Raw genomic sequence first — 12,641 nt, 5'->3', positions numbered from 1 at the left:
TAAAATTATACATGAGCAGTTATGAGTTTATTTTACTCAAATTTAAACTATGAATCATATATCATACTTTGAATGAAAATAAACAAATATATATTTATATATATAATGTTGATCCATTAATATACGTTTATAAAGAAACAAAATTTATAAATTTATAAAATACATAATATAATAAAGAAAAATAATAAGGATGTAATAATTATACAAAATAAAGAATATTACCACTGCTAAATAGGACAAAAGAACGAAACACATGGCTCTTTGTCCATAAATAGAGCCAGAAGCAACTTGCGTAGGACTCCTCCATACTCTACTCACCATTCTTCTCCAACATGAAAGACACCATTGTTCTGTACCCTAACATTGGTAGGGGTCACCTAGTGTCCATGGTGGAGCTAGGCAAGCTCATTCTATCCCACCACCCTTCTCTTTCCATCACCATCCTCATCCTCACCCCATCCCCCAACGCCACTTTCACCCTAGCCTGCAACTCCAACGCCCAATACATCGCCGCCGTCTCCGCCACCATCCCCGCTATCACTTTCCACAGCGTTCCCATGGCCCAACTCCCCCTCGACAACCCTTCCCTCCCCCCTCACCTCATCTCCCTCGAACTCTCCCGACACAGCACCCACAACGTTGCCCTTGCACTCCAAAGCCTCGTCAAAGGCTCCAACATCAAAGCCCTTGTCATGGACTTCTTAAACTTCAGCAACCCCAAAACTCTCACTGAAAATCTCACCACAAACATCCCCACTTTCTTCTACTACACATCCGCAGCCTCCAGCCTCGTTGTGCTTTTTCATATGTCCACCACTCTCCCAAAACAAATCAAAGATCAACAGTTTCTACTTCACTTCCCAGGGTTGCCTGCTATCTCCACCGATGACTTTCCAAACGAATCCCTCGATCCTTTGAGCTACACTAACCAGATTTTCTCTCAGATAGCGGAAGCCATGAAGGGTAGTTCTGGGATTATAATAAACACTTGTGAAGCGATTGAAGAGAAAGCCATTGCAGTGTTGAACGACGATGGGACCGTGCCTCCGTTGTTTTGTGTGGGCCCCGTGATTTCTGCATCATATGGGGAAAAGGACAAAGGATGTCTGAGTTGGCTCGAGTCGCAACCGAGTCAGAGCGTGGTGTTGTTGTGTTTCGGAAGCATGGGTTTGTTCTCGAGGGAGCAGTTGAAGGAGATGGCTATTGGGTTAGAGAAGAGCCAGCAAAGGTTCTTGTGGGTGGTGAGGACCGAGTTGGAATGTGGTGACTCGGTGGAGGAGAAACCGAGTCTGGACGAGTTGTTGCCAGAAGGATTTTTGGAGAGGACGAAGGAGAAGGGGTTGGTGGTGCGGGACTGGGCCCCACAGAGGGAGATTCTGAGTCATGACTCAGTGGGGGGGTTTGTGACTCACTGCGGGTGGAACTCGGTGCTGGAATCCGTGTGCGAAGGGGTGCCAATGGTGGCGTGGCCATTGTACGCCGAGCAGAAGCTGAATAGGGTGTTTATGGTTCAGGAAATGAAAGTTGCTTTGGCGCTGAAGGAGGAGAAAGATGGGTCAGTGAGTGGGAGTGAGTTGGAGGAGCGACTGAAGGAACTCATGGAATCGGACAAGGGGAAAGAAATTCGTCAGAAGGTTTTCAAGATGAAACTCAGTGCTGCAGAAGCATTGGGTGAACGTGGAACTTCACGTGTTGCGTTGAATAAGTTGGCTACTTTATGGGAAACGAGTTATTTCACTATTTAACTTCTGTTTCTAAGCTTTATGTTCCATCTGTTTTTCTTCTCTTCCTAATAGTTATAAATCTATGTTCCATTTAACAAGTTTTTTCTTTTCCAATAATAAAAAATTATGTAGAAAAACTTAATAAAATTTTCATGAAGATGCAATGTTTTGTTCTGTCACCATCATGTTAATCGGACACGGGGAAGGAAATTCGTCAGAGGGTTTTCAAAATGAAAATCATTGCAGCAGAAGCATTGGGTGAAGGTGGAACTTCACGTGTTGCGTTGGATAAGTTGGCCATGTTACGGAGAAGTGTAATATAGCATAACATATAGTATCAAATGAATAAATATAAAAAGTTTATGTACGTGAAAATATCATTTATGCATACGAGTTTTTTTTTTTTTTTTTACTTATCTAACCTCTATTTTTATGGTTTAAATCCTCGGTTGATCCTTGTATTTATATGGAAATCTCAAATAGGTCATCGTTTTTTTTCGGTCTCAATTGGGTCATATTTTTTGTAAAAGTGAGCAAATTTTACCTTAACCGTTAAGTTGTTCCAAACGGCGTTAAATTAGGTTGAGCTGTATTTTTTGCATTGATGACGTGGCATTATGCATTTAATTGAATTTAATTGAATGGGTGATGTGTTTTAAAATCATCAAATCTCCGTGGCTACAATGCTTCTTCTTCCTCCAACCACTGATCACCTTTCACCTCTTCCGCTCGTCTGCCCAAGCTGCTTCGTTCCCACTCCTACCTTCAAACCCTCACTGAGGTGCTTGGACTAAACTTGAGGTGACATCCAACTATCTTCACGCACCAGCAGCAGCGTCAACCCACGCGGACAGCAAGTGTCACGGTCTTGGTCCAAGGCAGCAGTAACGGAGGGTAGCGTCAAAAAGAAAAAAAAGGGGCTTTTGGCTGGAAAAAAACGAGCACACAGCAGACGCCAGGAAAAAAAACAATTCATTTCTCCATTTATGAAGAGCCCACGGACGAGGTGATGAGTGAGCAGTCCAGCAAGGATTGGGGAAAGAAAGGGGTAATTGAAAGAGAAGGGTCCAGCCGCCACTGGGGGGCTTCACGGGTATTTTCATTTTTTTTTAGAAAAGCATGGATTGAGTAGAAGAGTGCACGGCGCCTGGGAGGCATCTTCTTCATTTTAAGGGTTGCTCCAGCTGCCACGGATAAATTCAATTAAATGCATAATGCCACGTCATCAAAGCACAAAAAACAGCTCAACCTAATTTAACGCCGTTTGGAACAACTTAACGGTTAGGGTAAATTTTGCTCATTTTTACAAAAAATATGATCCAATTGAGATCGAAAAAAAAAACGATGACTCATTTGAGATTTCCATATAAATACGAGGACCAACCGAGGGTTTAGACCTTTAAGTTTTATGTTCCATTTGTTCTTCTCTTCTAATAGTTATAAAATTATATTATAATTTTACGTATTGTGTTCATGAAGATGCAATATTGTGTTCTATCACCATCATGTTACCTCAATCTGAACTTTCTCGACAACCACATGTGAAAATAAGTAACTTGGCTCACAACCCAATGTTGGTATCTCTCACATAAGGTAGTTATCTAAGTATGATTATGTCACTCTAAATTTAATTTAAATTTAATAAAATAAATTGAATTTATATTTAATTTTATTTTAATTAGATTTATTATATTTAATTTTTTTTAATTCTTTCATTAAATTTATTTTATCAATTGGATTATTTGTAGTGAGATTGATATAATATATTTAGGTTGATTCAGTTTTACTTGAATTCAGGCTTATTCGTGTTTGTTTGAGTTTAATTAGTTTATTTGACTCAATATAAGTATGAATTGTCTCACTTCAATATCAGTCAAAGCTTATTTAAGTCAACCTAATCTTAAATTGACTTGATTTGACTTGGATTAATGTCAACTCGGTTTCACTTGGGTTTAGGTTAACTAAGACAAAAATTGACTTGAGTTAACCTAAGACAATGTTGATTCGACTCGATTTTTGGCTATGATCGACTCAACTCGACCTTACATGAGCCGACTCAACTAGATCTTACACGAGCCGACTTAACTCGTTCTTTTATCTAGCTAACTATGTTCATTTCTTCAGCCTAAGTTAACTCACTATAAAATTTGTGAAATTGCCAACAAAATTTTATCAACAAAAATAAATTTGCTGGTAAATTTGAATTATCGATGGATTTATAAATTTTAATTGCTGACAAATTTTTTATCAATGGATTTGTTATTGACAGAATATTTTGTCAGTGAATATGTTAATAATACATATTTCAATTGTCAATAAATTTTTTCGTCGATAAATGAAATATGTATCGGTAATTGAATTTTTTTTCGTTGATAGATGGAATAATCTATTTGTAAAATTTGTTGATAATTAATAACTTATTACCAATGCATTTATCAACGATAAATTCGTCGGTAAAAAGAGTGACACATTTACTGTCCAAATCTCGCATATAGTGTATAAACATATACATTTTTCTTTATAAAAAAGCATATAGTTTTATTAACAAATCAATCCATCCCCTTTTTGGTTTTGTCTAAACACCATTATTATGTTGCACAACTCCAACATTTCAGAGAGGAGGAGCTTTAATAATAATAATACTTCTAGTTGGAACATTAAGGTTGTGAAGGATGAAGGAGTTCGCTCAAGTTTAACACATTCACATGGAAAGTCACCTAAAAGGAAGATTAGTGAAATAAAATGTTTTAAGTTTTTTGGGAAGAGGACATTATGCTTCATAATTTCTGGAAAAAAAAGAATATGGTTATGTTAATAAATGAAGAAATAGATAGTGAACCTTTAAGTGAAGAAGAGAAGGAAGAGACAAAGGTGGAGGTGAATGCATTGGAGGTTGATTTGTTGATCATTAGGAGGCTTCTAGAAGTAAGATTCAAGCTTTGGACCAAATCCAAAGAGAAAATATTTTTCATACTAGATGTTCCATTCAAGGGAAAATATGTTCACTCATAGTTAATAAAGGAAGTTGCACCAATATAGCTAGCTCAAGACTAGTTACCAAATTGAATTTGGAGACAAAACCTTACCCAAGGCCATACAAACGTCAATGGCTTAGTGAACATAGAGAGATACTGACAAAGTCTTGTGTGATACGTTACCAATGGAGGCAACTCATGTTCTTTTAAGGAGGCCATGGTAGTTTGACATCAAGGCCATCCATGATGGCTTCACCAACAATTTTTTTTTCATGCACAACAAGAAGAAGATCATTCTCAAACCTTTATCTCTTAAAGAAGTGTGTGAAGATTAAATGAAATTGAGAAAACAAAAAGTTCAAGAGAAAACAAATATGAGTGAAACACATATAGAGCAAGAGTGAAACACCTAAAAGAGAGAAACACATGAGAAAAACATGAGGGATTAGTGAAAGTAAGTGAAAAGAAGAACTTTACTTTCTAGAAAACCTCTTTATTTACTTTATGGTAGAAATAACATTTTGATTGCTAACCACTCTAAGTAAATTAATCTTCCTTCTATTATTGAGTCTCTTTTGTATGGTTTCAAGGATGTTTTTCCAAATGAAATACTTAGAGGACTACCACCTCTAAAGGTAATTGAACATCACATTGACCTTCTTCCCAGAGCATCTACGCCAAATAGTCCAACTTACCAAAGCAACCCTCATAGACAAAAGATAGTCAAACTCAAGTTGAAGAATTGATTAACAAAGGATGGATGAAAGAAATCGTGAACCCATGTGCTATTCTAGTCAATTTAGTATTTAAAAAGAATGGTTCTTGGAAGATGTGCACATATTGTAGATCATTGAATAACATCACCATCAAGTAAAGACATCTCATCCCCACGATATATGGTTTATTGGATGAGTTGTATGGTGCTAGTATATTCTCAAAAATTGACTTGGGTACCATCAAATTAGGGTTTGGGAATGAGATGAATGGAAAATTGCCTTTAGAAAAATGGGTTGCATGATTAGCTTGTGATACCTTTTGGGCTAATTAATGTCCTCGAGTACTTCTATAAGATTAATGAACCATGTTTTGAGAGAATTTGTAGACAAAATTTGTTGCGCTGTATTTTGATGACATCTTGATTTATAACACTAGTCTAGAATTGCATGGGGAACATTTGTATGTTGTTTTGACTATGCTTAAAAAGGAAAACTTGTATGTTAATCTTGAAAAGTGCACATTTTTCACTAAAAAAATTGCATTCTTGGGTTTCGTGGTGAGTGCCAAAGGGGTTCAAGAGATTATGAAAAGGTGAAGGCTATCCAAGAATGAACTATCCCTAAAAATTTGAGTGAGGTTAGAAGTTTTCATAGACTAGATAGTTTCTACAAAAAATTTATAAAGAATTTTAGCATTTTAGAAGTCCTTCTAAATGAGATTAAAAAGAACGTCAGGTTTAAATTGGAATAAAAACAAGAAAAATACTTTGTTCCCCTGAAGCATGAGTTGACTAGTGCCTCCATTCTTACATTACCAAAGGATGGTGCATATTTATGCCCTCGTTTAAACTTTAATTTTAAATTTTAATTGAAATTTTATGCTTAAAAGATTGATTTAAATAGTATTTGTAATAGTTGGCTTATTGAGATTTTGAAATGAAAATGTTTTAAGAATTTGCCATAGTTGAAGATATTCGTTTTGGGCTTCAATGGATTTCAAAATATGTTTCTGGCTTCAACGAATTTTGAAATTCATTTTAGTCTTCAACAAATTTCGAAATCCATTAATTCTGTAATGTCATTTATTTTTAACTTATTTTCGTGTTTTTTTAATAATTTAATAGGGCTTTATAATTATATAACTATGTAATTATTTTAATTTATTAAATTTTGACCTATGTTTTTACTATTAAATGAAAAAAAAATGGATAGGTATGACTTGTATCCGAGGTGCATCTTCGTATCAAGAAGATAGTTCCTCACAAGGTGAAACGAGGAGTAAGCCTATTGCTTCATCTCGTAAAAGGCGTAGAGATGTTGAAGTTGATGTTCAATTCAAGGAGCATCCAGATGTTCAGTTTGAGGATCATCCAATTAAGAAACATAATTTTGAGGAGGAAGAGCATTAGGATGTTCCTCAAGTAAATGAGGAAGTTGGTGGATTTTTAGGAGGTCCAAAGGATATTTTCCTACTGACTGATTATGTTGAACATGTTGCTTATGCCTTATGATATGACTAGGTTAATGCAAAACTTGAATTTTAATGGCTATTATTTAGTTTCAACAAATTTTATATTAATTGTTATTGTGTAGGATTGAGGGAAGATCAAGTTGATCTCTTATGATAAAAGGTTAAATAAATTTAGACCATGTAACAAGGGAATACAACAATTTGTGTTGAACTCTGGTTTGTTGTCTCTCTTCAATATTTCCTACGACTATGCTGATAAATGTTTATTATTATCGTTCAATGAGAGAGGACACTTTGAAACGAGCACTTTCCATTTCTTGGTAGGTGAGATGTCGCTGACAATGGATGATGTGTCGTTGTTGTTGCACCTTCTAATTATAGGACAATTTTGTAATATTGAGGAGTTGGAATTTGAAGAAGCTCGGTCGACAATTGTAGAGATTATAGACATGGATGGTGGGAAGGCTAGTGCTGAGTTGATAGAAACATGCAGTCCGAAAGGGAGGTTGAGCTGGTTGAGAGACATCTATGATGAGATTTGTAAGCAACAATAGTGGGAGTAAGCTGTCCGAGCATATTTGTTGCATCTAGTTGGATGCACTATCTTCGCAAAAAGAGTGTCACTTCCATTAACGTGTTTTACTTATTGTTGTTCAGAGACTTACACACATATGACAGATATGTCTGGGACGTTGTTGCACTAGCCCACATGTAAGATTAGCTAGGAGATGCCAATTTTGCTTCAACAATGCAAATGACAGGATATATGACTCTTTTACAAGTGCACATATACTTTGCACTTTGATTTCCTTTGATTTTGTCGTTATCGTTGATCAATAATTAATTTATTTTAGAGTTGGATTTTTGAGCACTTCCTTGGGATAGGAAGGAGGTGTGTGTTGTCTTCTTATGATGAAGACAGACCGCGTGTCACTCTATGGGTGACAATGAGGCAGGTTTTCAACCTGGTCGAGGAAAGGTCACATTTTGATGGCCTTACATACCATGAGGTGATTTGGTACCCATATGAGTCTTTAGGTGGATCACTCATCCATTTTTAGGCATCTGTATGCTCTTTAGGTGGATCAACATTGTTGAGATGCTTCATCGACAATTTCCTAAACGTGTCTTGAGGTGGTATAGGTTTTAGTAGATCATCCCACAACCGCCACATGTTGTTGTAAAGGCGGACATACTCACCATTGATGTTGTCTGGTTGAACTATGCATACCATGTTATAAGTCATGTAAGATCGACGTCATCTCCGTTTGGTTTAGTTTAGGGATACCTACAATAGTTCAAGAGGGTTTTCCATCCGTATGTTATTCCTACTACCGATTATGATCAACCCAATCTTGCTTACGACGACATATTCCAGATGACATGCCCGTTGGTCGTAAGAATGTACGTGGCAGATGCTTATCTTTGTATGGATAACATTATCTTCTATTATGAATTCATTTATTACGACGATTTATTTCATACTTTTATTGAAGGAACATTTTATTTTATGAATATTATTTAACATCCTAGTACATATTTACATACACTAGTGTAGAAAAAGGCTTTTAATGTCTGTTATTTAGCGCTTTTAACATCTGATCTCACTCCAACGTCTTATTGGGAGACATCAATGTAGACGTCAGATAGTATAGGTCAGACTTCTATATAGATGTCGGATAGTACAGGTCAGACATCTATATAGACGTCGGATAACATAGGTTAGACGTCTATATAGACGTCTGACTGTGGGCGACCGACTTTTAATGTCCTGAACGAATCTTGGCTCTGTAATCCATTAGACGTCTGCATGTACACCGTTTAAAAACACAGTGGAAGGAAATGAAAGAGTGCACCGTTCAAAAACGCAATAATCGCTGGCCAAAAACGCTCAAAATCGCCGACCAAGGACACACGTAAAACTGCACCAAAACGCAACGAAAACACATTATATTCGGTTCAAATGGAAGATAATTCATCAAAGAGTAATGTAATCAGAGTTACACTGAATGCGCGTAACTACTGCCCGTGTTCGCGAATTTGGTAATAGCTGACGTTTAGACGTCGGGTCCCCTCCTAGCCGACATCTAAATGACTATAGACGTTTGCCCTCCTCCTGAGCCGACATTTAAGGGGTTTAAAATATAGTTTTAGTGGACACATTTGGTGTCCGTGTTAGGAGGGGCCAACGTCTAAGACCTATTTAGACGTCAGTGCTAATGGACGTTTAAGGGCAATGAAATAGTCCCTTTTTCATGCAATTTGGCGTCCGGGAGATGGGGGCCGATGTCTAAATAAGACTTTAAACGTCAGTGTGGAGGGATCAGACGTCTAAATGGTAAGTTTTGGAATTCTGACTACCTCATTGGCGTCCAATGGTTGGCTCCAACGTTTAAATAGGTCTTAGACGTCCGACACCCTGAACCTGAACGTCTAAAGCCAATTAAAATATTAATATTTTTTATTCAATTCGTCTATTTTTGGCATCCAATTGCAAGGGCCAACGTGTATTATTCTTTAGACGTTAGGGACCCCTTCAGCCGATGTCTAAATAGTGATTTAATTACAACAATGTCACCGGTCACTTTTTACGTTGGATATTCGGTGGTCAGATGTCTAAAGGGTGACGTTAAAGGTCTTTTCTGCACTAGCGATATTTGTTCATTTATATGTATTTTTTTCTGATGAAGATGTGAGATTTATATGCATGAGCATGTAAAACTTTGTAATTAATTAACAACAACCATTAATGTTTATTTACATATCTCGACACATTACATAAATGTCATGGTTCAACTAGGTCAATATAAGAGGTAGTAACGCCTATCGATTGTGCAAATATTTGCATCCTACTGGTATAAAAATATGATCACACGCTCGAGCCTCAAGATAATAGTGTGTTGAGGATAGGATATCAACCATTGGTCAAGGGCAACATTCTTATAGCATTACAAAAACTCTTCAATTTACCAATGGATATTACCGATGAAAATAAATTTGTTGATAAATTTTTATTACCAACGAATTTATTACTGACAGAAAAAGTCATCAATAAATCTATCAACAATATACATTTTGTTCACCAACGAAAAATTCCTCAATAAATTCATTAGTAATTTATATTTCCATTAGTGATGAATTTTTCTATCGATAATTAAAATTATAAAATATTAACTCATTCAAATTTTATTCTTAAAAATAATTTTAATTACACAAAACATTTATCCTAAATTTTTGTTTTTGTAAGGCAATATATTCTCACTATTAATTATTAATAATTTATTACTATTTTAATTTTATAAGAAAATATTTATTTCTATATTTTTTCATTAATTATTGATAATTTATTATGTTTTAAATTATTATGCTAATTAATTAATTAATTCATTTAAATTTTATTGATAAAAATAATTTTAATTATAACAAAACTTTTATTTCAAATTTGATTTCTATTATTGTATAAGATTCTTATCACCATTAATTATTGATATTTGGTTACTTTTTTTAGTCTTTTTGCTAATTAATTAGAATTGTGGAATTTTTATGTTTATTATAGAAAAATATTTATCCCAAATTTCTTGTTTTATTGTACAATCTTTTCTCATCATTAATTATTGATAATTTCTTACTCTTTTAACTTTTGTTTTAGTTAATTAATTAATTTAAATTTTAGAGATAAATATAAATTTAATTATAAGAAAATATTTATTTAAAATTTTATTTTTATTATAGTATAATATTTCTTTCAACATTAATTAGTGATAATTTAGTACTCTTTTAATTTTTGTGTTAATGAATTAATTAATTCTTTTAGATTTGATTGTTAAAAATAATTTTAATTAATGGAAAAAAATTATCATAAATTTTATTTCTATTATAGTTTAAGATTTTTTTCACCATTAATTATTAATATTTTGTTACTCTTTTAATTTTTGTGCTAATTAATTGGAATTTATGAATTTTTTTGTTTATTATAGAAAAACATTTATCCCAATTTTTTTGTTTCATTGTATAATATTTTCTCACCATTAATTTTTGATAATTTATTGTTCTTTTAATTTTCGTTTTAATTAATGAATTATTTATTTAAATTTTATTTTAATTATACGAAAAAAATTTATTGTAGTAAAAGATTTTTTTTATCATTAATTGGTGATAATTTATTACTCTTTTTAATTTGTGTGCTTATTAATTAATTTATTATTTTAGGTATAATGTTTATCATTATTATTTTAGGTATAATGTTTATCATTAATTGGTGATAATTTATTATTTTATTGATAAAAATAATTTTAATTATAACAAAACTTTTATTTCAAATTTGATTTCTATTATTGTATAAGATTCTTATCACCATTAATTATTGATATTTGGTTACTTTTTTTAGTCTTTTTGCTAATTAATTAGAATTGTGGAATTTTTTTTATCATTAATTGGTGATAATTTATTACTCTTTTTAATTTGTGTGCTTATTAATTAATTTATTATTTTAGGTATAATTTGTGTGCTTATTAATTAATTATCATAGGAAAATATTTATCTCAAATTTTTATTTCAAAATTATAATGTATAAGATTTTTTCATCATTAATTATTGAGATTTTATTATTTTCTATGTTCGTGCTAATTAATTAATTCATTTACTTATATTTATTGATAAAAATAAGTTTAGTTTTAGAAAAATTGTAAAGACCTAGGAAATGGTATTTTAGATGTGACAATAGTTTAAAAAAACTGAGACTCAATTATTTTAATATTAAATGATTTTAATATAAATAATTTCATTATAAACGAGTTGCATTATTTTAAAAAACACCATCATTTCTGTAGAAAAGGATTTGGCCAAGCGTCCCAACCAGGGGGAGGTTGTAAAAATAATTTCTTTAAAAATATTTTTGAAATCTTTTGATCTTTCTTGGAATGTAATCAATAAAGAATAAGAACAAAGTAAAAGTGTAGGGAAAGATAGATTCACATAGTTGTTTATACTGGTTTGGCTCACTGCCTACGTTCAGTCTTCTTTAAATCAACCTTATATTAAAAGGATTTCACTATATTGATTGAGTTGTTACAAAGCAATACTTAAAGAGAATAATCCTCTCAATGTAATCTCCTTCCTAACTCCAAATCAACTATAGCAACCCAGAAAGAACATTCTCTTTCAGTGACCCTTAGAGATACCTCACTCTAAGTCAAAGAACTTCACCAAGTCCTCTTCTTGTCCACAATAACAAGGATACAATCAGCCTTGATTGTAGATAATTCTAATATGGAAAAATATACCTGATTGTGCATATATGATCAACCTATGACAACACTTCAATTCTTCAACAATCTTTGAGAATTTCTTCAAAATGTGGTAATCTTGATTCTTGGAGAGTTTCAGGACCCTCCTGCAATAAGATCTCAACAAACAAATCAGATATTAAAGATATGAATCATAAAGTTTTTTAATACAATGAGCAATGCGTCTATTTATAGATTTTCTCAACTCTAACACATATTATTCGATTACAATTTATAGATTTTCTCAACTCTAACACATATTATTCGATTACCTAATTAATGTAATCGATTAAGCAATTCCTTCATCAATAACAGATTTACATTTCACATAATTTAACAGATTAAGAAGTGCATGTAATCAATTAAGCAATTCACATAAGCCTTAATATTTAAAAATATGACCGTTATGACTGTTATGACTATTCATGAAAAAGGTTTCACACAAAACACGTTTTAATCAATTAGAAAAC

General features: G+C 33.2%; 1 protein-coding gene across 1 annotated transcript; it reads left to right on the top strand.

Annotated features, from left to right (window-relative positions):
- The first annotated feature begins 332 nt into the window (after positions 1-332).
- On the top strand, positions 333-1,862 carry LOC108344639 (isoflavone 7-O-glucosyltransferase 1-like). Its single transcript, NM_001329836.1, is given in 1 exon segment — positions 333-1,862. A coding segment is annotated over 1 exon segment (1,413 nt). The 3' UTR covers positions 1,746-1,862.
- The last annotated feature ends 10,779 nt before the right edge of the window (positions 1,863-12,641 follow it).

This window comes from Vigna angularis, chromosome 8 (assembly GCF_016808095.1).
Source record: "Vigna angularis cultivar LongXiaoDou No.4 chromosome 8, ASM1680809v1, whole genome shotgun sequence".
NCBI lineage: Eukaryota > Viridiplantae > Streptophyta > Magnoliopsida > Fabales > Fabaceae > Vigna > Vigna angularis.
The sequence above is the reverse complement of the archived record's forward strand: the minus strand, read 5'-3'. Positions and strand labels throughout refer to the sequence as shown.